This window comes from Zonotrichia leucophrys, chromosome Z (assembly GCF_028769735.1).
Source record: "Zonotrichia leucophrys gambelii isolate GWCS_2022_RI chromosome Z, RI_Zleu_2.0, whole genome shotgun sequence".
NCBI lineage: Eukaryota > Metazoa > Chordata > Aves > Passeriformes > Passerellidae > Zonotrichia > Zonotrichia leucophrys.
Genome location: NC_088200.1, coordinates 14481377 through 14508356, shown reverse-complemented (window position 1 = coordinate 14508356; position 26980 = coordinate 14481377). Strand labels below are relative to the sequence as shown.

Here is a 26980-nt window from a genome sequence, read left to right as displayed (position 1 = left end):
GATCAGTTTTGGTTTCAGTAAGGATATGTCTTCTATTTTTGAGTCCTAAAAAAAACAAAAAGTAGAGGCATTTAGTATGTAACACTTTAGTTAAATCAGAAGTTTTTGCTGGAATATAATGATTTCCAGGAAGGAAAATTTTAACCACATGCTGTTCAACAATCTTAGCGAAATTATTTTAGACACATTTAGGTTCCTTTTTTGCTGCAACTTACTTATGCTTTCCTTTCTTTGTTTTACGTAAAGAACTTTTAAAATCCTCTTCCAGAATTCTCTTTTGTATGTCTTTTTTGTGATTTATTAGACAGCACTGTAACTCTATAAACACTGGAATTTTGAAGACCAACGTATTCTGATGTTGTGGTTGAATTAGAAAAAAAATAAGTGTATTACACTCCCCTGAATTATTTTTCTAAAATTTGCCTTAATTGCACAAGAAAGTTTCATTCAAAAATAGTGTCTAAAATGCCAATATACTGCTATATTTCTGTTCTTACAGAGTTTGACTTTTGAAAAGACAATATTATAATAAGCCATATATGTTTGGAACAAACTTGTTTTGATAATGGCTATGTACTTTCAGTTTGAAGAAATGCAGTTATTGTCCAGCAAGTGTAGACTCTGCTTTTCACTCTAGTTTGGGGATATGCTTTTTTCTTTTTAGAGCAATATTCTCTTATGAAATATTCTTAAAGTACTCAGATGATTCTGCACTACAACTTCAGAAACCAAAACAATCTGTCAGTTCACATTTCATAAGAAAATTTATTCTAGGTAATTAATATGGAACATAATGCTAAGGCAACTCATTACAGTGTCAAGACACTGCCAATGTGTGAGTGCCACCCTTTAAAACTAGAAATAAACAAAAATAGGTAGTAAAAAAAAATGCTTACTATACAAGCTTTTGATTCTTCAAAGATTTTCCGCTATTTAGGGCTATGGATGCTTGATCTATCACACAACAGTGAACACTATGGTAACATTACCACAGACTCCCAGAGTTGTCCTCTTTCAGCCAGAGAGGACAACTCTGTCCTCTCTGTCGCCATCTTTGGCGACAAGTGTTTTTAATAACACAGAGTTTTATGCAGACAGAAAGTGGGCAGGGCTGCACTAAATCCTGCTTGGGTTTGCTTCTAGGATTTTGCCTTGTATAGTAGGGTTCCTTTGAGAGTACAAGAACTCTGTTTGGCTTGACCTCAGTTTCTCTGTTGGATGACTAAAATAGAATTTATAAAGAGCCTTAACCCAGTGCCTACTGCCATTGGTAAAAGCACTAAAAATCTAAATATTTAAATGTCATTAAGTTTTGGGGGCAAGGGTGGGAGGCAAGAAAGAACAAAAGGAGGAAGGAAGGGAAGAACTGCAGGATGGTATTTACAAATATTCCAGACTTCACCAGGGGGGCTGGGACTATAAGAATGAAGTCTCACAGAGAGGAGCAGCTATGACTTCATTACATTCAATGGGAATGCAGTAAGGAGACACTTGGCTGGTAATAGCTGTGTTTGTTCTTTAGAAAAATGTCTTGATCACTGAAGAAAATAATGAATGGAATTCACTAAAAGAAAAAAATTAGGCAGAAAAACATGAGAGAACCTCAGGCGATCAAAGTAAAGAGAATTAACTGCGTCTCTTCCTCCATAAATGTAAAAGAAGAAAATGCTAAAAAAACATTAAAAGGAAGCATAAAATCAAAAATATTAATTTTTTTGAGGATGCAACTTAAGAAACAGGAAAACAGATGGCTATCCATTAGAAAGGGACTAGAAACACACAAAGGAGTAAGGGCAAACATCACAATAAAAAATTTAAGTGACAAGGGAGATAAAAACTACTGCATCACATATATTAAAATGTAATGTTCCTTCGCCAAATAATCACCACCTGAACCTTTTGCAAGTCAGATTTTAATTCCTCCAGTCTGCAAAGAATGACAATCTTGTATGCCTTTATATTCATCAACAGAGAAATCTTCTGGCCTCAGAAAGACTATAGCCCCATGTGAACTTATACAAGTACACATGCACAGAACCAAAAGACTGGAGGTGGCAGGGAACAAGTTTGTTCTTTGGAGGAAGAACTTTTGCAAGAGTTCAGGTGGCTTAGTAGATGCAGGGAGTGATGGTAAGGTGCACTTAGAGCATTGCAAATGATGTGAGAAACTGGGGAGTTGTCAGAGTATTAGTGAAGATTGGAGTTTCTTCCTGAAGTAAATCCACATTAACTAGCAAATACCTTCCCATGATAGCTGTGTAATCGTTTGACTTGGTGAGATTAAAAGCTACTACCAAAGGAATTTATTTGCCTTAATCACTAGATTTAAGTTTCTTACTATTATAATAGAATTTTAAACCTATTTAATACATAAAGGAAATAATGCTTCATCCTAAACTGATTAGAAAAAAACAGATTATTAATGGGAGGAAAGGCAGAAGTAATGGTGCTTAAATGCTTTCCAAGGAGCAGAGGCATAATATGAAGATAAGATTTCAGGTGGGCTTAACATGACGCAAGAGATGGAAGTAGGCATATGAATAAGGTGCTGCTGCTAACTAGCAGCCACCAAATGGCTGGTGACCAGGAATGCTGCCAGAATGGAGGTGGGCAGGTCATGGAAGGGGGGGAAAGTAATCAAAAGTTAAGCATGGTGTGGGAGCAAGTTGGTGTGGGGAGAATTTAAGCACTGGAAAAAGGTCCGGAAAGGCTTAGACACCAGACAGGTCAGCAGGGCATCCACTGCTGTCCATGGATACTCTGCTTTTTGTGGGTATTCCCACTGCAAAGCACCAGGTGTTACCTCCTTCCATGGTGTTCCTGTAGGAGCAGGAACTGCTTCGGGGACCCACAGAATGATACAAAGCCCAAGGAGAAGGTGGGCAGTAGTTTGGAAGGAGTTCTGCTGAATTCCTCCACCCCTCTAGATGAGAAACCATTCTTAGAGAGAGATGAAATAGACTCATCACTCCACAGAGACCTGCTTTCAAGTCTCATCATTCAGGACTGGTTTCTGTGGATTATGTGCAAGATGCTTAGGGTAAAAAAGAATCTGAAATCAAGTATGAATCAAATATTCATACAGCATCTCCATGTTATGACAAGAGGAACTGACAAAGACACATTAAGCATCTAGTTTCATTTTGCCATCTCTGTCCTCATCAGGTCCACAAAAAGCAAGGTAATAACTTTTGCAAGATAACCACTATGGCAAAAAAATGATGCTTTGAAAATTCCAGTGGTCCCCCTACCATTCTGTCTGAGTCTGCTGCTAGTCATTTTCTTCTATTTCAGTGTGTTGGTTTTTTGTTTGGTTTTTTCCCTAGCTGCAATCTTCACTGTGACTAATTCAGTAAGAAATAAAGCCAGCAAAAATGAATCATTTGCTCTCTTCTATTGGTTTGGACAAACAATATCAGTCTGCAAATGCTTCCATCCTCACATTCAGAATTGTAATTTCTCTTTTTCATTTCCAGTGACAGTTTGTGTCAAACTTACCACAAATTGCCAGTTTTTGAAGACAAAACTGCAGTAATGACTTTGGAAGAGCATGACATCTATATAATATTGTTAACTGTCTATGATGTGACCAGCTGCATTTGCCCATTTTTGCTGATACGTAACCTCTACTATCTTTTAAAATTTGAAAGTTCTTTTCAAATATATGTTACAGCATGATCAAACATGATTAAAATTTAGGTAAGGCTGACACTGACAGTTTCTTTGTTTGGCATTGATTTTTCCCAAACAGAAATGCTATTAAAGTTAAGCAAAAGGCATTTTTTTCAAGTACAGTTTCAGCGCTTCTGTTGATTGAATTGAAATGTCTATACTAATCAGTACAGACCTTGCTGTAAATAAACCTGAAATATTGTCCAGCTTTAGAAAGTCTCTTGCCACAAAAACACTGCAAGGTGGAGAAAATAGCAGTGTGCATATCTCTGTCAGGCCACTTATCCAGATTGCTCTTCTTTTTGCTGTGATTATGGAGAAAGCAGCCTTGGTATAAATTAACCAGGTTGTGCCCTTAGTGCTTCTGTCCATTGGGAGAACATGCTGTGGTGGGAGTCATAAAATACCTCAAGTTGGAAGAGAGCCATAAGGATCACAGAGCCCAGCTCCCTGCTCCTTTCAAAACTGCCTAAAATTAACCATATGACCAAGAGCATCATCCAGACTGTCCCTTGGCTCTGCCAGGTTAATGCCGTGACCTGGGGAGCCAGTTCCAGTGCCTGATATGATCCTATTACTGAGAGATGCGTCTGCCTGAATTAAGGTGCAAATGTGACCCATATGCCAAAGTTAACAATATGGATTTAACTGAACAATAAAATGGAGAAAGAAATGGAAAATGGAGGAGGGAGACAGACAGATCAAGTAGGAAACAGTCACCACGCAAGGATCCAGTGGCATCCTGTTGATCCTTAATCACCCTGAGCTTCTCAGGAGTGGGAGTCCTGAGGCTGCTCAAAACTTTTCACTACTTATACATTTTAGGAAACAACAAAAAAGTTATTAATTAGTGCTCATTGGTATTATGCCTCAGTCTGCTTGGGGAATTTAGGGGAGTGTTGTTTGATGTACTCTGGGCACTGTGCAGGAGAAACAACAAGATTCTCTGCAGGTTCAATAACAAACTTTTCCTTGCAAACTTTAGAACATAGCCATAAAATCAGGTCCTTGGCAAATTTTAAAGTGGTTAGAAATGGCCATTTTGGTTAGAAATGCTGCAATATAAAAGTATAAAAATAGCACTTATGAAAACATATAAGGTAAAGGAAAGAAAGAGAAAGGATAAGTGTAGACAGGCACATGGTCACCACCTGTGGATTCTGCGGCAAGATTTGATTCTTGCAGTTTTATGTCCATTGGTCGACGTGTTGGTCTGGCCCTGGAGATTTTTCACCTTCATAGTGGGCCTCCTCTGAACACAATCCCACAGTTTGACGCCCTCCTTGCGTGTATCCTGCTTTCAGGGTTCCTCTAAATAGGATAAGGCTGCCTGAATAAAGAGACCAGAGCAGAAGGGTGGCACAGGTGGAACAGGGCTGTGTTAGAAATTCCAGATGGAGAACTGGGAATTTTGTACAAAATGGCCCCAAGCCATCAGCAACCCTTCTGCATGATCCAAAGAATCCAATTCAGTTAACATGGTATGACTCAGATTGCCTTAAATTGCTTGGGGTTTTTTTTAGCTCAGATGTTGGCTGTGCTGTGAGAAGGCAGAACCCTGACAGGTAGAACCTGCCAGGGATTTCCCTGTCTGTGGCAAGGGTAAGGAAGGGCTACAGGGAGTGGGGTAGAGGGTGGAAGGGTGGAGAAAGTGGTGCTATGTGGCAGGTATAAGTGGTCTCTCATCTAGGAACAGCATGGACTTGCACCAGGGATATTCTGCATGCAGGAAGGGGTACAGATTTCGGCTGCAAAAAATTAGAAAATTACCCCAGGTCAAGATAATGCTCTGAGAAGGGTTTATTTTAAGAAGCAGACAGCATCCCACTCTGGAGCAGCTGGCTGGCATGGAAGGCTGAAGAGAAGAAGTAGACAAAATTTGAGGTAACGGTCACCAAAGCTCACAGGGCGTGGAATGTTCCTGAGCATCTGTGGCTGGGCAAGATCAGTCTGATGTGATAACTCTGATCTGTAAAGGAAACACATATGTTGTAAAGTTGGTTGAATTATATACTTTTTAAGAAAATAAAAGCACATGATAAATAGAAGCAATTACTGCAATAAAGCTGTACATAGTTGGAGCCTGTCTTTTAACTTGGTTGGAAATCTTTCATTGTCTCACTGTGAGACTTTGAGAAAATTTAACCTCTCTTTCAATTTTCAGGTTCCTAACTTGGAGGTGATCAGCCTTAGTGTAGTACTGCAAGGATAGCTAATAAACAGCTATAAAACACTAAACACTGTATGGAAGATAAAAGAATCAACAGAAAAATCTGAATAAATTACTTGAATAAATAACATAGAAAAGTGTATAAGGTACTTCATTTACCTTGTCACTCTATTGGCATGCTTTTCATCCATCTGTCATTTGTTTTCACAGATTATGAGATCCTTGGAAGAGGATCTGTGTCTGTCCTCAGCACTACAAAAAAACATGCCACAAAGTTGAAATAATATTGTGAAATGACTGTCATAGCTGTTGGAAATGTATACTACCTATCCTAAATGAGCATGTTTGTGAGGTTCTGAGTGTGGTCCTTCCCCCACGACCTCCTTGAGGTGAGGAAGCACTCCTCTGTTCATCCCACACAAGGTCATATAATGATGAAGACCTGTAAACTGCGTCAGGGCAAGGAAGCCTCAGCAATCCCAAAGCCCAGGAATAGCACTCAGGTGGGGTGGCACTCTTCAGAGACTTCTGCTCAGACAAACCACCCAGAGGAGGCCAGCAGATGTGACACAAGACCTCCAACAGTGTCTCTCTGAACTGATGGGCCCAACAAGTACCCTGGCACGCTCCACGTGTCAGGGTTTAACACAACATGCCTATATCTGAGCATTTGTAACAAGGCTCACAGCCCTCCTTAAAGCAGTGACAGAAAACATGACCTTTTGAAAAATTATTGGTAACAGGGATTGGCAGCAATCAACATTATTTTCATCTGCTTAGATGCTAGTGTTGGGCCAAAAAGCCTATAAAGCATGAGGGCTGGCTTCATTTCTGAAAGGAGTCGAAATCCCAAGAAACTGAAATGAAATCAGGCATTTCAGATGGAAACTAGACAGATTCATTACCTTGCCACAGGTGACATTCAGCCCACAGATCTCTGTCCTTTGCTCTGCCATCAGCCACAGCTTCCTTTCTGTAACATGATTTTCTTGTATTACTTGCTATCATCACTATTACTTACAATTCATGGAGAGCTGATGGCATACTCCAAGATGGACTGATGTGCAGGAGAATGTGTGAATTCTCTTTTTTAATAGATGGGGGGTCCAGTAAGCAGACTGTCTGACAGTTTTTCTACCTATAGTTCAGCATCTAAACTGACATAAGTCCATAAACTTCAAAAACCCCATGACTTTGACTCATTGATGACACACACAGCTTGCATTTCTCCTCAGCCTCAGCAAGAAAGACAGATTAGTCTCACTCCTAGTGTGATTTTAACAGTGATAAGAGTTAGTACACCAGGTAAGACCTAATATACCAGCAGGATATCTATAATGACAGAAGTAGAGTTTCCAAAACAAACTAAAATGACCAGACCTTAAGCCCAGTTGCCAGCAGCTCCCTGGATGCTCTGGGAGCTGATCAATACCTGAATTATCTGTCCAGGTCTCAATTAAGCATCAATGAAACAGGGTGAGGCTGAAGAAGCTGCCAAGAGAACGATTTGGGTGGGGATCAGTGGCCAGTGCTCAGGCCAGAAGCTGAATCCCCCACCTGCCAAGTGCAGAGCCAAGCCCCAGGTGTGTGAGCCTACAGAGAGTTTCACACCTGTGTCACAAAACGGTGCTGCTGCTCAGCCACTGCACAACTTAAGCCTTTGTTGGCAGCAACAGAAACCTACTACAGTGCAAACGTATTGATTCGCATGCGCACATGTTTATTTTTCTTAGTGTTCTGTGGCAAATTAGTGTTTTAAGGTCACCTAAAGAATCACAGCAAAGGCATAGGTGAAAGCAGGTTTAATATAAAACAGGCAGTGTGATGTAGTTCATGTACAAGGTTCCCTCTACTACTTACTACTAATGCTCTGGTTAAAGCACACAGAAAAAGAGCAAACTAAAACCAAAAACCAGTCAATGGAAATCCAAAATTAACCCAAAACTTACCTCTGTGGAGGCTGGGGTTAAGGATAGGAAAGGGGTAAGGACAAATAGGAATCCGGAAGACTCTCCCATTGCGCCACAAGTTTCAAAGTACACCCCTTTGCTAAACTGTGCCCCATACTTAACCAACGGTTTAGGCCTATAGCTTTAACAGCCCTTAGCACTTAACTGACAGGTTAAGTTAAACAATTTATCTAAAGATTCACATAGAACTGACTATAACTTATGAACCTAATTTACAAATCTGAAGTACTTAAGAATCCAGGAGAGCATCATTCCTTGTACAAATGCTATATAGCATATTCAGACCCTCATGCACACAGTCCTAAAGAGTCTGTACAAGACACCCAGAGAGTACATGTGACAAATTCCCCTCAAATTTGGTGAAGGACACACATCTGATACGTTGGGATCTTTGCAATGGGAAAAGGGTTGAGTCTGGAGAAGTGGGAGTGTTAGTCCAGGCTCCATCATTGTCATTCAGAATTTCTCCAAGTTTAGCAAACTTGAGAGTTCTCTGGCTCTTAGAGACCCCACATAGAGGGAGGTGCTGGTCACAGTCTCTGACGTCCAGGAGAGCTCAAAGGGTCTCACTTTGAAGCATTGCTTGTAGAGTCACAAGAGAGTGGGCTTCAATCATAAACATTTTTCATCCTGACTGCAATTTGGGCTAGTAGGTTCTCTGAAAGTTTGATAACAAAATTGTTATTCTGCTTGGGTTGTTTTCCAGGCAAGGAAATCAGTTTCCAAGGCTGTTCATTAAAAATCAGGAGCTCATTAGACAGTACTAGTTCCTGGGAACCGACTGATTTTGATAAGCTCAGGAGGAGCGCAGCCCAGGTGCTGTTTGTGAAGATTGAGGCCTAATGAGCATTTCTCAGATCACAGTGAGGCCCCAGGAGGAGTGCAGGGGATGCACACCACAGGCACACATATGCCATTGCACATCTCTCGCGTAGATGAATTAAAATTAATTACATCCAAATCCTGATCATAGAGAAGTTCTTTGAGTTCTTTAATGCACTTTTCTCATGACAAAACCCCCTAGGATAACACTGCTTTGTATCAAGTAAGTTTACTCCAGTAACAACCTACAACAACAAGAATCTTTCCATTTCTTTAGTTCTGACTCCCATTTCCCATATAAGGTTCCTCAGCTCAGCTGAGGAACAGGTCCTGAACTTTGTTTATTCATGGTTTTGTATTTATTAATCATATATGCAGTATTTTACAGACTTCAGTATTCCGCTGTCAAAACCATTAGAAGAGCATTAATCATTGTACATAGTATCATATATTGGCTTTGCAATTTGGTGTCACTCTTATGGTTTGGAGGTGTATCTAATATTCCAGTTGTTCTACACATTGTACACAAAAGAAGACTGAAATGGATGTGTTACTGCATGAGCAGCAAAGGATGGTCCAGCCACCCACCTTAGATTCAGCTTTGAGGAGAAACAACCCGGCAAAGACCAATTTAACTTCCAGGCTTGTTTCTGTTCAGCTTTCAGAGAAATGAAAATTCTCCCATGAAGGCAATTTGCAGGCTCTTTCCCCTTGCTCAGATTACTCTTGATGGGCACTGGGGAACAAGACAGCCAAAGTGCAGACACCGGGTGCCAGTTGTCCCTGTGAGGGAGGGATCCAAGAGCCTGTGGCACCTTCCAGCTTCCTGTTTGGGTCATTGAGGGAGTTGCAGAGGTGTTCAGAAGGAAAATGTCACATATTCAAGTCCAGACCTCCAGCTGGTGTGAAAACCCCAGGCTCCCTTTTGCAGGCCCTTTTGGGATGACTTTTGCTTGAGGGTCTATTTATGTGCCTGATAAAACTGTGAGGCAAACCAAAGATTTTCTTGTGAGAGCGCTCAACAGATGAGCAGCTGAAGGGAAAGAGCTGTTTGGACATCCACCAGTGGGATGTGACAAGAGGCACTATGGATGTCAGGCCCAGGAGACCCAGGAAAAGCTGGTGAGTTTGCTGTTCTCCTTGGCGGTGTGTGAGCCTCCTGCTGGTGTCAAGCATGTGTGTTCTCATCCTGAATCACTATGGCAAGCAAAACATGAGCATGGGGTGAAGACCCCAAATGACATAAGCACTACTCTGTGTCCCGTCTAGGCCACTGTCAAATTAACATTCAAATCCGACACCCACTTGGAGAAGATTACTTTATTTAAAATGTTTAAAATGGAGTAGTATACCGGAAAAAGCACCTTTCTCTTATCCTCTCCTGCTACCAAAATAATGGATGGGTTCAGCTTTGGCCGTGGCAGATCTGGCTGGAGGCCAACTGGAGTTGACTGTGCTGGAGTTGACAGAGGGGCAGCTCTCGATGTCTTCCCACAGAAACCACTCCAGCAGTCACACAGTCCCAGTGCAGAGACCCAATTCAACTGTCTTTCAAGCTGAGCTGCTGGAAGCCCCAGGCTGCTGTGGAATACAGCTGCCCTATTCCATTGTATGAACAAGAGGGCAGCTTCCCACTGTGCAGATCTCGAAGACATGGTGTAAATCAAACCTGAGTCAGCAGCTTTGCACTCCTTTGCTAACTGGTTAACAAAGCAGCAGCTACGAGCATCGTTTTCCAAGAGAAATGTAGATTTTAATTTGAATACAGTTTCCTCACCCTAAACAATTCTCCATGTCACACATATTCACAGAATTCACAGTATTATTAGGTTGGAAGAGACCTTAAAGATCATTGAGTCCAACCCAATATTAGTAAATGAATATTGTTTTAGAAAAAGCAGCAGATCTGGCTATTCCAACAGCCATGTCATATTCCAGCATGGAAAAAAGATTGTGGTTTCTTTGGAACAACACTCTTTCTCCTATTTTTTCTGAGGAACTGTGATTTACTGGTTTCTCTTATTGAGAACATTCATTCTGTTTTTTCTCCTGGAGGCTGCTCATGCTTCCAAGACCAAGCATGGAAACTGCATACCTGGCTTTATATTAAGTCACATGAAAATTAAATTTAAGGGATCATTAGCACAGAAGCTTTGTCTCCTACTGTAATTGCTGCTCAGTGCACTTAGGCTGTTGCCAATTTCTTCTCACTGCAAAAAGTAAACTTCTGCTTTCTTTGTGTTTTCTTTCAAAGAAAAGAAGGGAGCCCAAACTTCTGTTGTATCATGCGAAAACAGGTTCTGTGCTATGGGAGCACAGTCAAAAACCCACGGAATGATCTGAGGGCACTGTGTAGAAGATATGAACCCCACCTGAAATTCTAATTAATACTAATATTTAATTTCTTATCATTACTGTTCAGTATCTTTATCAGTAACATGGACATCATGGAATTGCGTGTACCCTCAGCAGTTTTGGAGATGACACAAAGCTGAATAGTGCTGTTGACACAGCTGAAGAGCATTATAAGACTGGTAAAACACTGGAAAAGGTTGCCCAGAGCGGCTGTAGCCACATCTCTGGAAACATTAATTCAGTTTGCAAAGGACCCTAAACACCTGCTGGAAATTGATGACGTCCATGCTTATTGCAAGGCTGTTGGTCTAGATGACCTTTAAAGATTTCTTTCAATCCTGACTAGTCTGATTTTATGATTTCCACAACTTTAAGAAGACTAAAAACTGTGTAACAAGCACAGTTATGTTGTAACTTTATGTGCTGACCTTGTGTTTTAGTTTATGGCCTTTGCTCCTTTTCATGTCCCTGGGCACCACTTACAAGAGTCTGGCACCTGCCTTTGAGATACTCATATGCATTAATGAGATTTCCTCTCACAAAGCTCATGTGGATGACTCATGCTATACTTAGACTTGAAGGCACTAATGCTGGCTTAACTTAGTGCACAAAATGAGAACACCTGTGTGTCAGACTAAGACCCCCTTGTTGAGCTTCTTAGAAGCTGCCTGGAAGGAAATTGTAGCAAGGGGGAGGTCAGCCTCCTCTCCCATGCAACAAACGACACAGGGAGAGGAAATGGTTTAATGTGCATGGAGAGGTTTCAACTAGACATTAGAAAAAAAAAAAAAATTCACAGGAAGGGTGACCAGATATCGAAACGGGCTGCCCAGGAAGGTGGTGGAATCACTGTCCCTGGAAATGTTTAAGGAAAGACTGGACATGCCATGCTCTGGTTGACATGGTCAAAGTTTGGACTTGGTGATCTTGGAGGTCTTTTCAACCTAAGGGATTCTGTGACTCTGAGCTAAGGGATCATTAAACCCACAGAGGGCAGCCCCCACTCCTAAGGGGAAGGAAGATTCATAAATGCTCACGGTTGAAAGGAACAACAAAAGTCAGAGGGTCTGCAAACAATCACAAAGTTTCATTAGTAAATCACACACTCCGCATGGAAACTGGTATTCTAGTCCTTGACCTACTATACAAGCATGTGGCAAAGGGTTTTAGATAAAGAAGTAGTGTGAAAGGGAAGACAGAAAAAAGGGGTGAACTAAAAAGGACGAAAGAGAGAAAAAGAAGGGATCACTGCTCCTGGTTCCAGCACTGATGCAGCTGAAGGGATGTCAGTCCTGGTGTCAGACTCTATCCACCTGCATCCATCCAGCCAGCGGGATATCCCGCGGGCACACCCGGACTTGGGAGATACTTTCTATGGCCTGATTTCACCGTACTGAAGTGTTTCTCACTTTCTATGCAATCAGTTATTACGGGCAGGCTGTTCTGTCAGACCATTTACGGAAATGGGTCGGAGGGCTTTGGGCATCCTGGGTGCTCTGTGCTCCTCTCCCGGCCCTCCTTGGCCTCATCCCCGCGCCTGCCGTGTCTGTGTTGTGCTCATCCCCAGGGTCGATAAGAAGGATGTTTTTCCTCGGAAAGTGCTGTCTCAGGTCGGCATGGCCACCTTATGTTTCTCCGGCCACCTCCCGATCTTTCTCACGGCTCCCCAACGGGGGGCGGCCGCGGAGCCGCCACACAGATTCCCCCGCGCCCGCCCGGACCGGGCCGTGCTCCGCCCGCCGCACCGCCAGGGGGAGCCCTCGCCCGCCCGCCCCGGCGCCGGACACCCCGCCCCGGGCCGGGCAAGCGGAGCGCCGCCATTGGCCTAGCGCCGCGGCCCCGCCCCCTCGGCGGTCACGCGCGCGGCCTCACCGCGGCCGGAAGTGCCAGGGCGAGCGGCGGGTCCGGGTCCGTTGCCGCCGGTGCGGCCCGAGTGCGGCGCCTTCCGCTCCTCTCCCGCTCCCCTCGGCCCCGCCGGGCCCCCTCAGCCACGCCCGCCATGCACCCGCGGCGCCCCGACGGCTTCGACGGCCTCGGCTACCGCGGGATCGGCCGCGACGAACTAGGCCCCGGCTCCAGGCCCTTCAGCAGCGGCTCGGAGCTGGGCTCCTGGGTGACCAGCCCGCCCGACATCCCCGGCAGCCGCAACCTGCACTGGGGCGAGAAAACGCCGCCGTATGGGGCCGGGACCCCTCTGGGCGGCGTCGGCTCCAACGAGGAGGTCAACCTCGGGGTGGCCGGCCCCGGCGCCGGTAAGGGAGGGCCTGGCCTGGGCTAGCCGGGGGGTGGCCCCCGCCTCTCGCCGCTCCCCGGTCCCGCTGAGCCGCGGCTCCCGCCTCCCGCGAGCAGTGACCCGCCGGGCAAGGGCGGGCGGGCGGCGGCCCCGGGCTGTGCCGTGGCCAGGCCGAGCGCTGCCCGGCCCTCCTTTTTACTGGCGGTGCTGAAGCGCCGGGAGAAAAGCCCTTTAGAAGAAGTCGGACTGCTCCGTGGCTGCCTCTTGCGCTCCGGCACTGTGCAACTCCATGCAAAAATGGTTGGAGAGTGTCAGAGCGCGCCCGCAGCTTCTCGTTAAGCAGTGTGCAGTCAGCTTGCTCCTCAGTGCCCGTGTAAACAATCTCCTGCAGAAACACTCCGCCCTCTTTAAGGGCAGGAAGTGCTCTCGGCTCTTAGAGTGCTGCGTTATTGTGGTGGTGGTGGTACAGAGTGCGTGGCTTCTCTCGGCTTTAAAACATGAACTGCTGACGTAAACCTCCCCCGACCGCGTGTGATTGCGAGGGAACTGTGGGACTGGTAGGATTTAGCAACTAAGTACGGGGCTTTTTCAGTAATTGCTAGGAAAGTGAGTATAAGCCTCCATAAATAAAGTAATTTTAGGTCTTCATGAAACTGAGGTGAATTAAGGAAAACTTGCTGTATCTAGGGTACTGTATGTTGCTTTCTTTAAATAAAAGGAGCAGGTTATCGACACTCGAGTATCGAAAGATATACGAAATAGTAATTTACGTGAAATCGAATTTTTTTAGTAGGCAAGGCATTTTTTTTCTGACCAGTAGTGCAGTGTTTTTATTTAAGTGTCTTTAGAAATAGTACAGCCTTTAGCTGGACTCCATCCATGGATGCACCGGTTGAAGCACTGTTTAAGTATCCTTGCATAGCTGGAGACTACATTTTTCCCCCTCTCTACATGTGGAAGGTGTGTTCATTCTGCACTTTGGAGCACTGATACGGAGTTGCTGTAATCACTGAATCCAGCAGCTGCAAATGGTATCTTACCGTGTTTAGGAGGGCTGCCACACTTGGGTGGAGCCCCACTGAAGTTACTTTATCCATGCCTTCAGACTGCTTGCACTCTGAAGTTGTGCAGTTGTAGGGCTGAGCATTAACTTTAAAATGCCTTTATGGTTCTGATGCTCATCTTAAATCCCTTCTGATAATTCCCAATGGGCAAATGTTTGTCTGGTTGCAGGCAACAAAGAGTTGAATTAATTACTTTTGTAATTCTCCAATAACTAGATTTTTGCAAAGGACTGGAGATAAACAGCTGGCTTGAAAATTTGCCTTATGTGGTTGGTTGTTATTTTATCCATGGCCTTTTGTGTAACTTCCCAATATTTTGTCTTCTTACTGTTTTAACATTATTTTCACCTCAATTATCTAAATTTATGTTTCAGAATTACTGTGAACTCATGCATGCTAAATCTTTCAGTAGCTGGTTTGAGTTGGATTTTTTAGATATTAAAATACTCTCTGTTTTACTGTTCATTTTTCTATGTTCTTTTTTTCCCCTGTAAGAAAAGCATAATTTTATATATAAGAGTATGTACAAACTCAAGTGCAGCCCAAAATGCAAATATTCCTGGGGGAATATTTGTTTTATATCCTCTGTAGCTCAGCTGCCATAAATATTGTGGTTTAGTGCTTGTAATTTTCTAATGCGAGTATAGGATAAAATTAGTTTTTCAGATCCTGTGCATGGCATTTTCTCTATTTTGTGATTATCACTGCTGTATAATCTGCTTTTGTTTTGTTTTTTTTTTTCTTTTTCAGAGCAGTTGAACAGATTTGCTGGCTTTGGTATTGGCCTTGCAAGGTAAGAGTTGTGTTGAGTGACAAAGCAGTAGTAAAGCTCGTATTTGTCTTATAAACCCTACATACGCTTCTACAATGTGTTTTTATTCCAACAGTCATAAGTAGTTGAAATGTGTTTAGAAACTTACTGCCCCTGTTTAGGTTTCTGTTTTCTTTAACTGTTGCTCAAAAAATACATGAATGTAAGAAACAGTTTTTCGTATGGAATGCCCAAGATGTGTGTACCCTGTCCAAGTAATCTGAAAGTAACACCAGGAAACTTTTTTGACATTTGCAACTTTTATTAATATTTTTAATCAATACAAATATTTCTTAAAATGAAAATGTCTTCGAGTGTATTACCAAAGTATCCTCAAACCATAATGTTCATGTAACCAAGCTGGTCTGGAGGCCATTTTATTCTTATTATAGTGATTGTGTTGTCTTATTATTGATAGTGTTTTTGAGAAAGTGCTGAATTTTAAGATGCTGATGTCCAGGGAAAGTTTTACCTCTTTTGGTAGTAGCAAACTACAAATTAGCTCAATATTTTAAAAACTACAGTATTTTTCTGTGCCACTTGTTTGTCGGAAGTTCAGAAACTTACCAGAGATGATTCAGTAGCTTGAGTTTGTAAAAATCCTGGATATTCTGCTTTTCTAATCCATATCCCAAGGTTGAACAAAGTACAGGTAAGTACTCTGATCACTCAGGCACTCTGAGATGAAATTAATATTTTCTCTGAATGAACTAGGAATTCTGCTTTGGAAGTGAGAATTTTCCTGTGAAGTTTTGATTTGAAATATGACTTCTGGTAGTGGCAGGAGAATTGTTTTGGGTTGGTAGTGGTGAAAAGGTAGTCAGCTGTTACTACCAGTCCTTCTCTGGCCATCCTAAAGAGAGTCTTGATTATTAATACAGTATGCAGAATTAGCATAAAACTGGAACTAATCCTCTCATAATTGTGGTTGTGGTTTTTTTGTACCATGAAACTTTGAGGAGGATGAGATTAAGAAATTTTGTATGTTATTTGCATATAAAAATATGTCCATGCTACGTATATATGGGGCTTTTTTGTAGTGAATGTGTGTGTCAGATTTCATGTAACTTGTTTCTTGGGAGGTTGTTGGGTAGCCATCAAAAACATGCCTTGTTAGTTCACTAGAAAATATATTGGTTTTCCAAATATTAATCTGCTGTTGTTAGAGACAATTAACAAGCCTTTTCTAAGGAATTCTTAGTGACTTCTCGTGCATTAAATACAATTTTCCTTTGAAGCCTATTTACAGAAAATGTTTTGGCACATCCTTGCATTGTTCTACGCCGTCAGTGTCAGGTATGTCTTTTTTATTACCTATTCCAGTCAAAGCTCCTGTGTGCTGTCATATCTCTGAATGAAAGTATGTATTATAGGAAGCTTTGTAATTTTTAGGGGGCCTCTGCTACATTAACAAGTGTTTACTTGTAGAATACATGTTTTCTGTTCTGCAGTTTAGCTTATTTTGAAAAATCTTACTTATTTTTCTTTGGGCAGTGGAAAGCAAATTACAGCAAGTAAGTGTTGTGGGGTCTGCAGAGCAACTTTCAGATCCCCGTTTACAAGCAGGATGCTTTGTTTCATAGGTTCTGATTTATGTAAAGTTTATTTTTAAACTTTCATATGAATACTTAAAAGGGCTGTCTATTTCCCTAAATTTCAGTGAGAGCTTGCTCATATTTTTAGCTGATCTCTACAGAAATAAAATTCTTATATTTGAACCACCTTTATCCTTCAGAGTTGTATCGTCTGCAAGTGTGTTTCTAAGACTGCCATTGTTTATATTTTAACAGGTTAACTATCATGCACGGAATTATCATCTCACACCATTTAGTATTGTCAATATCATGTACTGCATCAATAAGACCCAGGTTAGTATTTGGTGGCAGCCTGTATGTGAGCACTGAGTGTACCTACAGCATGTGTGTACAGTGAAATCTGAGTGTTTATGTAGGTGGTGTTGTAAAGCATGGCTGTGCTGAGAGTTTGTTAGTTTTATAGTTACAAAAATGTGTCAAGAAGATCAAGTAAACCATTATTTTTTTTTTCAGAAGTACAATACTTAGTGGGGAAAGATTTATACATGTTAGAAAACAAAAAGTCCCTGAATTTTTTTTTTTCATTAGGTTTCTGAAAGATCATTAATCATTATGTGGATAAAGTTATTTTTGAAGTGACTCCTTCCAAAGGTAGTACTGAGTACATTTCCAATTCTGCAGGGGGATGGCAATCCTTAAACTCACATCATTAGAAGGCAGGAAGAAATTCATAATTCTGTATATCTTATGGATGTACTTTTGACATGTTAAGCTCATTTTGTCCATAGAAAATCGTGTTAAGTTTATAATGCAGATTATTAACAGTGGGAGACGTGCCTCCAAAGTTATTGATAGGTCTTTGAAATTATTGAAAAACAAAAACTTCTGTGTAGATTAAAAATTAGTTGTTAACCAAGTTTAATGATAAAGTTAAAACAGTAGAATTGTAGCCCTGTGTGGTCTGAGTTTACTGAAATTTTTTAATAATAAGTTGAAAATACTTTTGAGTTTTGTGTTGGATATTTTGACACACAGGGTCCAAGAGCTCTTTGGAAAGGAATGGGCAGCACTTTCATTGTTCAGGGCATAACCCTGGGAACAGAAGGCATCATCAGTGAATTTACACCTTTGCCAAGGTATTGCATGTTTTTTTCCACTTCTAACAAATAAGTAAGTTGTTGACTTACTTTCAAAGTGTTAGTAAGGCTGTTTGAAAAATACTACTTCATGAGAACAACCAGACAATAAATAGGTGTTTCCAAACACACTGTGGTTGTCTTGGAAAAGGCGACTTTATAATCCATACATAGTGAGGGATTCTTTCTGGGAACTTTATTTGGCTTAGAAATGCTGTGCCAAATTGGTCTTTGGTATTCAACTCTGTAATAAAAAAAAAAAATCATAGTTTTCTTCTTTTTTTTAGGTTTTTATTGTGTGGTAATAGCATTACCATACCTAAGGGGAAAATTCCTGGTCTTATTAATGTAAATACAGAAGACTTGCGCAGCTAATGAGTTAGCACTGACATTTTGCTGAATATTTGCACTGTCCTTGGTAGGAGGGAGAATAGAATGGCCTGCATTAGTAAATGAGAAGACATGGTAAATGGGTGTCCATGTAACAGCAGCTTTGTCTTTTGCCTTCCTTGACCAACAGCTATATGCACCTTGTTCAGTATTCTCATAACAAAGAGGTAACCACTAAAAATTACTGACTTTATTTAAAGAGGTATTCATCATTCTGCATCACAGTGTCAACCCTCTGCTGCAGAAACTTAGTAATTTTTACTAAAAATATTCAGGGACATGGAAACTACCCTGGGTTTAAAAAGAAGAAATATGGTTAGGATGAATCAAATACTGTTATGATGCATGTATCCAGACTAATAAAAGTAGGCATTTGCAAGTTCAAAAGCATTAGTAAAAGTATTTCATATTTAAATTGTATAATGTGTATTTAAGGGTTTTGGTCAGCTCTGTTTCATAGGTAATTGAAATTTCCAGGCATGTGCGTGCTTTCCTCCAAGTGTGTTTTAGATACAGCTCTAGGGTATGCTTAAGTTCATGAGATGTGATATAGTGTTTATATCTTCATAGTTCTGAATTCTCAAAAATGTAAGCAATGTTTTTCTTCTTGTGGGTCAGTTCAGCAGTTTGGAAAGTAGGCTGGTGCTGCTGCCTAAAGAATCAGACTTTTCTGCTGGAACCAGCTCATTCTTTCCTCTGTGCTACTCCCATCTTTATGGAAACAAAATGTGTGAACAGTCAGGAAATTAGCTGGACTGTGAAAGTGATCTGGCTTTCTCAGTGGTTTTCTCATACATGCACCAGCCCACAATTTTCTCCTGAATGCTCTCTCTTCCTTCTTAATGGTGGCTTGCATCTTTGGGTGGTTACAGGGAGGAGAAGGTTATTGCTTGTAGCAGCAGTGCCAGCAAGTCTAATTTAAAAGGTTACTTAACTGCGTTATCAGGGTCCAAAGAACACAGAGACGTGAAATGTCAATTCTAATTCTCTGTTATAGTTACATGAAAGAGTACCCCTGTTTTAGGAGAGGAGCCCAGAAATGGGTGTGAGCGTTTTGTACTAGGCAAACTTCTTACGTAATTGTTCTTGCACAGTTATGCCTTGTGGATTGACAGATTAGGCTTTCACACATTAGTTTGGCTGTTTTAATTTTCCAAATCATTTAACTTTTATGGTAAGTGGATGTGATCCAAGTGTCTGAAATATATAATGGTAAAAATGATCTTCTGTTCCTGTTTAGTGATTGACCTATGGATTTAAAATGTGAAAGCTAGTAACAACACACAATTCTTCAGAGTAAAATCTTGCCTTTCTTGGATTAGGGTTAACTACAAGCAGTGTCTGATTGTGATTCCTAGACAACGAAGCTGAAAACATTATAGCTTGTTATTAAAAATGCAAGGTCTAGTGTGCCCAGCATTACAGACAAGTATCTATACCTCATAGCTAGATATTGGCCATATGCATTGTCAGTACATGTGGTATTGGAATGGTATCTGGAGCTAGGTGGATTTATATTTTCTGTCAAGTGGACTGTAAACATTTGCTGTTTGTATTTTGAAGTGCGTAAGTAGAAATACTATTTCAAGGAAATATTATTGATGTCACCTTTGTGTTAAATACATGGGTTTTCTTCTTTTTTTATCAGAATATGCTAAGGACTGGTCATCGGACAAAAAACTTCAATTATGTCTATATGGAATTACTGCGCAACTTCTAGCCTGACCTCTTGTACTTGATTTGTTCTTATCTAACTGTACCTGAATATAATTTATATTTTCTTGAAAGAAATAACAACAGGGTAAACATAACCTAAAGAACAGAGGAGCACAACCAAACCAAAATGAAATAAAAATGATTTCTTGATAAAGGAAGAGTAGGAAGATTTTAAAATACTCCGTTTTTCCCTGAAGGTTGCTTTAAGCGCTTGTACATAAGGTTGCTACATAAAGGCAGAACTTAATAAAGTCAGTTGCTGTGAGAGTGGCAAACATCTTATGAATCAATAACTGAATACTTTTTTTGATAGGATATCTGACAAGCCTGAAAAACTGCTTGAAGTTAATTAAAGCATGATTTATTAAATGTTTCACTGTGTCTTTCCAATATGAGAAATAGTTCACCATGAACCATAGAACACCAGTATGAAAACTGACAACAGGTTGTTGACACTCATGAAAGAATTGCTTGAGAATTACGTGTGGATGACTATTCATACTGTGGTAAATACTTCTCTTTTTAGAGAGCTTTCACATAAATGGAATCTCAAGCAGATAGGTGGACACCTTTTACTCAAAGGGTAAGTATAGCATGTATCTTATGTCTTACTATCTAAATATAATAAAACTACCAAATGGGCATACGTTTAGTCTGCTGCTACAAGATGCCAACAGTAATTTCTTGACAAGATGCTAATAGTACTTTTCAAATGTTGATTTTTTGAACAATCTTGATTACATATACCACTTTCACAGGTTTTCTCGTACTAGATCCCTGTGTCTATGGAACTCCACTAAATTAAAAGATTAAACTATTTTAGACCTTAATCAGTCTGGTCACATGGAAATAGAATTTAACTAAACTTTTGACTGGAGTTTACCTCAACTAGTTGGTCTAAATTTTAGTAATTGAGTTATACTTGGTTAGTTTTCTCTCAGGGATAATTTGGTAGATAGCTTTATGAACTTACAGGTGCCTGTTTGGCTGAAATTCTAATATTGTCGTTATGTTAATTCTTACATTGTTAATTTCTACAGGTTAACACATGTGATAGCAATGCCTTTTTATTCTGCGAGCCTGATTGAAACTGTACAGGTAATTTAAATATGTTCGGAACATTTTAAAAGATACTGTTAGACCTTATAGATTAGATTATGTGGAGAGATGAATCTTTGAATTCTGGTTTGTGTTGCAGTAGTTGCATTTGTTTTGCTTGAGGCTGTGTGACTTAGCTGAAATGGATGTTCCCTATGTAGGGTGTATCAGTATATCTTAATTCTAAATCTAGAATTAGAAAGGACATTTAATGTAGATAGTTAGAATATATTGTATATGAAAGAGTGACATGCTATATTTATGTGTTCCTGCAGATAAAACAGAAAGAAGTTTTTCTCAATCTCAAGTTTTTTAACCTTTGCTTTCCTAGGCATGTTGTTACAGTGACATCTGTCCCCTACAACAACTGTAAAGGTTTTTCCAGTAGTTCACTGGGGATTTTTAATTAAATACTCAACTCTACCCTCTCAGGACTGTTTTCATTCAGTCAGGTTTTTCGTTTTAATCTTCATCTAGTTCTTCGTTAGCCACAAAAATTAAAATCTGGACCTGTCACTTAGAGTATGTCTTAGATGGTTCTGTAACTGTGAAGAGTAGGCCATAGTGCTGTGTTGCAGACTGCCCGTCAGTGAGATGTTGCATCTCTTTCTGGAGAAAGGCAAGGGTTAGCTGTGCAGAAATGTCCAGGATAATTCTCCCAGCCCTGTCTGTGTAATGACTTGCTCTTAGATGATGTGACAGAGTCTCTGTGCAGCTAATGGAACTCTCTCTGTTGATTGAGCTCCCATATGGAGCATGCAGCATAGTCACTCTTGTGTCACTGAGTCATCAAAATAATAATTTTCATTTATAGCATGGGCAAGTTGTATGTACTGTCAAGACTAGTTTGCTGGTGTATGTGTCCAAAATGGTGTTTTTTCTGGGGAGAAGGCTGACTTCTGCAGTTTTTCAGTTTCAGCATGACTTTAGAGGCATGGACAGGGGCAGGATTCTGCTGTGGGCAGACAATCCAAGCTGAAATGAGCCGAAAGGTACTAGGAGAGCTGTTCTGTCTGAACTGGCTGCAGTATGGATTAACAGGGCAGGTGGGATTAAGCATCTGTGCAGGGAAAGTTATAGACAGACTCTCAACCACAAACTCACTTCCTCTGAAGATACCTTGTATTTTAGAAACCGTCTTTCCTCCTGGGATCTCTGGTTTGGGGAATATTTGGGAGACTTAGCTGGTGTCATAATGGGAACCTGGCTGGAACTCAAATTCTTAATTGCTGGGGAATGGCCCTACCCTGACCATGCCATAATTTTGGAACTAGAAACAGTGGTGGAACACTGTTAATATTTCTGGAGCTCATAGCCAGCCACAGAATGGAATGCCATATATTGCTGCTCGTATTTTTGTCTGAACGGATTTTGCATTACCTGTGGTGTTGGGCATGGGTAAATTTTTAAGCAATAAAAGAGAACATGATTTAGAGCCTGTCTTCTGTTTGCAAAGTAAGTATAAAGTTTCTTTGCTAGGAAGCAACTTAATAGGAAGACAATAAAAAACCAAAATAGCATCTCACTTGGCCTTTTCGGTAGGTGATCTCTGTAATGGATTGGTTATGAAAATTCCACTGAGATCTGAGGATTTGAAGATTGGTAGCTTCAGCTGTGTACAAGTATTTTACTCAACAAGCGTGTGTATGTGTATATATTATGTATATATTATATATTATGTACAAAATGTGTTCTTGAGTTCCTGGAAGCATCATCATAAACTTATTAGAAACACAGCAGAGGTAAGGATAGCATTTGTGAAGATTTTTATATTGTATTAATCGGTGCAGGGGAGCAGCTTGGCTTGCCAGGTTTGAATTACATTCCTTTGCTGCAAGAATGCAATGACCAATGGCAAGCCAGAAAAGTTCAGGATTGTTGGATTTCCTACTGGCAGGTTTATGTTGACTTTAACTGTCTAAATTCTGGTAAACCATGGTGTTCAACAGTGCCTGTTTGACACTTATCCAAGTGTACATTTCGCCAAAACAGCTGTAAAGAATGGAAATTTGTACCTATCACATTTTGTCATTAGCTGTTCTTTTGTCATTCGCATCTCAAACCTCATGGTGGCGTGTTAGGCTAAAGCAGGAATGGTTTAAACTGCAGTGACTGTAGTGATGTGGGACAGAAAAGGAGTTGTGCTGCTTAACTTGTACTTAAAGTCTGCAACATCATTATGTTCTCAGGCATTTAAACTGGTTTCTCACCCACACAGAAAAGTCCATCAAGGCTCTGCAGGCTGTTTAATATTTCCTCAAATACAGAGGAATATTCTGGTGGTTTATTCTGGTTTATTATAGACCACATGGACTCAGAGACTTGGACATTTAGGAGAACACCAAAATCTTGAATTTTGGATGTAAACAACAGGATAAAACACTATTAGTAGGGGAAATAATGTTTTTGACTTAATGCTACCCTCACAGGTGGATTGTAACAGATTAAATAATTACTACAGAATTTTTATTTTTAGCACATGAATGCAGTGATTCTCTCTTCACTAAGAGACATCATGGGTAAAGAATACTACTTTAAATGCATATAATGCCATGAAAACATTCAAAACTGAAACTATTCAATTCATATAGAAAATGAGCTTTCAACACTAGTTATAGAAATCTTTACTATGTAGATTCAAGTTCAAAGATTATAGTCACAGTCTTTAAAGTAAAGGAATTTTGAATTAAATAAATCCTTCCTGATATTTTGCTCCAGATGTAGACATTGCAAGTTCATGACTGCTTTGCATTCTGATACTTTCAGCAATAGGCTGAAGGTTGCATATCTTTGTTAGAAACACAGATAACTGCAATATAAATTAAAAATCCCTCACTTCTTCAGGATGGGTTCATTCTTTAAAAAGAAGCTTGATTGAAGCTGGAAGAGTGTTATAACAAGCGGCTTTTATTTGTACAGCTGTGTAGACATAATAGCATGCAAGTGTTTAATGCTTTTTAAAAGTTAAGCAGTGATAAAGTGTCAGAGTGGATGTCGGGTTGTTTTTGAACTGCTCAGCATGAGTTGTAACTCCTTGTTTGTTCTTGTAGAGTGAAATCATTCGAGACAACCCTGGTATCCTGGATTGCGTGAAAGAAGGAATTGGGAGAGTTGTAGGCTTGGGAGTACCCCATAGCAAACGTCTCCTTCCTCTGATGGTCCTGACTTTTCCCACTGCTCTGCACGGAGTTCTTCACTACGTCATCAGTTCCATCGTCCAGAAGCTTGTCTTGTTTGTTTTGAAAAGGGATAATTCCCACAACCTTCCAACTGAGAGCTCCACTTCTGTGCAGAGCATGCTGGATGCGTATTTTCCAGAACTTATTGCTAGCTTTGCTGCTAGCCTTTGTGCTGATGTCATGCTTTACCCACTGGAAACAGTTTTGCACCGCCTTCATATTCAAGGGACACGCACAATAATTGACAATACAGACCTTGGCTATGAAGTGCTTCCAATCAATACTCAGTATGAGGGAATGAAAGACTGCATAAATACTATAAAACGGGAAGAAGGAGTGCAAGGTTTTTATAAAGGATTTGGAGCTGTTATAGTACAGTATACCTTGCATGTGGCAGTTTTACAGCTTACCAAAATTATTTACTCAACACTGCTTCAAAATGTTTCTTAATCTGTCCGGGTCTGGATCCAGCACATTGGACATGATTGACTTGCTAGCCTAGTTATTGTTTAAATGGCTTAGAAAGTGAACTTTGGGGAATCCACTCTATGGGTTCTCCTTACACTGTAGAACAACTTGTTTTAAAAATGGGGATATAGTTTCCGAAGTGTAATTAAAAAAGACTGTTTAAAAATTACAGACACAAATTGAATATGTCATATGCAGTCATACAAAGGGGATCAGATTTCAAATGTGATTGCATTGAGGATTTACTTTTCCTCTTACCAGTTCACTGACATAAGGAATGGATATGAATTGTTAGTATCTGCTTTGTAAGCATCACATCTGATATTTAATATGGACTGTTAAGCAGTTGAAAGGAATTTATTTTCTTAAGTTATAAGAACTTGCAATTAGGGGACTGATGGTCTTTTAAAAATGTTTCCAACTTCACTGTTAATGGAGCTGTGAGTAAAATATAAACTGTAAAAGTGACTTAAGTAGACTTAAATGTTATCATTTACAGGTTTGTAGAAGACTTATTTTGCTGCAGTGTGGCAGAAGATGACAAATAGGAATCTCTTGCTTTGTATAAAAACAACAAAAAATGAGTGTGGGGCAAAGCTGCACAGAATGCAAAATTTGGCTGTCTTGCAGTTTGTTTGCAAGGCTTACAATAACTAAGTGTGTGAATAAAGCAAAATAGAAACTGATGTGTGCATGTGTAAGTGCCATTTTTAGTTGACTTTCCACTGACAACTTCAGGGTTTAGTTTTACTCTAAAGCTCCATATGAGAGTGTAATAATCATACAAATCTGTGTAGTAATAGTTGTAGTGGTGTTCAAAGTGTACAGAAAGCCTAAGAAAACAATTGGCTGTTCCTAGAGTTTTTATTTTGTTAGATTGGAGGGGTGTGTATAAAATTGTCTCCTTAACTATTTAGCGCTGATGTCTGTAATTTAAAATCTCTGCTAGTTTAAATATTCCATGGAGCAGAGCTAAGTCTGTTCATGTGCAAGGGAACTATTGAAATAAATAATTTTTGCCCTCTCCCTCTTCAGACTCAGCCTGAAATGATTTTTAATCATTCTGAACATCCTAATCCTTGGTTTCATCGGTAACAATGGGGGTTGGGAGATGTTTTTTGCAAATAGAACAAGCATGTGGAAAGTCACTTTTAAATTATGAGAGGCTGCTGCTTTTTTCACATTCATGTGGCAAGTCTGTTTTTGTGAATGCTGTAAACTGATCTGCATTTTAATCATTAATCATTGTGTAGTTACCAGTTATGGAAAGTAGTCATGGTGAAATAATGCAAAGATGTTGCTCTTTGTAAGTTCTGACTTCATATCAGGTCTACTTTATTATTAATCTATAACTTTCATGTATTTTAAATGCCTAAGTGTTAAAATGGAAAGTATGGTGAACTTGGAAACTGGATTCTTTTGAAATACTGTTGATTGCAATTCTAGTGTATAGTGTATTAAATAAAATGAGAATTCACTGTAAGTATTATAAAATAATTCACCAAAGAGGCATGTAAAGGAATCCTGTTTTGTGTGTTGTTTTACTGTATAGATTCCAGGGTGGCATTCTCAAGTTCCTCAATTTCATAAGTGCAAGAACGTGATGCGTTAAACTACATGCAAGAGCTAAGGTAAAATACTCAGTTCCTGGGTTGGTTTCTTGAAAAATTTATGAATATTAAGATGGCCATGCCAGAAAGTCATCCAGACAGGAAAAGACCTCAGCGTGTCGTGCAGTCCAAATTCCTGCTCGAAGCAAGGACAGCATTGTCTTATTCATGCCCTAGTCCAGTCAAGTTTCTAATACATGGAACTGGCCTTTTCAAATGTGTTAAATTCAGCTGTAGCCAACAATTTTATCACAATTGCCTTGAAGCAATAACTAAGTGCATCTTGCAGTCCAGCACTTCCAGTTGTATCTGTAAAATTGGCCAGCCCTGTTTTTCTAGGAATAAAATTCTAGGCCTTTTTCCCTTGTGAAATGGAGGACTTGCCTTGATATATCCTTCAAGAGGGAAGATGAGTTCTCAAGAGTGACACTAGAGACTGCTATAATATTTTATTGCATCAAAGACTTGCTTTCAATGCTGACAGTTTTGCAGTTGTAGACTAGGTTCTCAGATCTACAAGCAGGGTGAGAAAGAATGCTGTTAGTGTAGAGCAGTTGTTCCATGGTGGAAAAAACCTTTTGGTTATGGCTATACTTTTTTGGTCCTCTTTCCAGAATGAGCATGTTTAGATTATTTCATGCATACTTTTTTTATCTTCCAAAACACTTACATTTTGTCCAGAATTGCTAGGTTTTGCCCATGCAGAAATGTAAATGAGTATGGGCTGAAAAAAGTAATTTTAACCTTTTAA

General features: G+C 40.2%; 1 protein-coding gene across 1 annotated transcript; it reads left to right on the top strand.

The window, feature by feature from the left end:
* Positions 1-12872: 12872 nt before the first annotated feature.
* Positions 12873-26210, top strand: SLC25A46 (solute carrier family 25 member 46). Its single transcript, XM_064736027.1, has 8 exons — positions 12873-13241; positions 15037-15079; positions 16336-16393; positions 16888-16965; positions 17668-17768; positions 20401-20457; positions 20915-20972; positions 24023-26210. Exons 1-8 carry the CDS (start codon positions 12989-12991, stop codon positions 24599-24601), a joined length of 1227 nt encoding a protein of 408 aa, XP_064592097.1. The 5' UTR covers positions 12873-12988; the 3' UTR covers positions 24602-26210.
* The last annotated feature ends 770 nt before the right edge of the window (positions 26211-26980 follow it).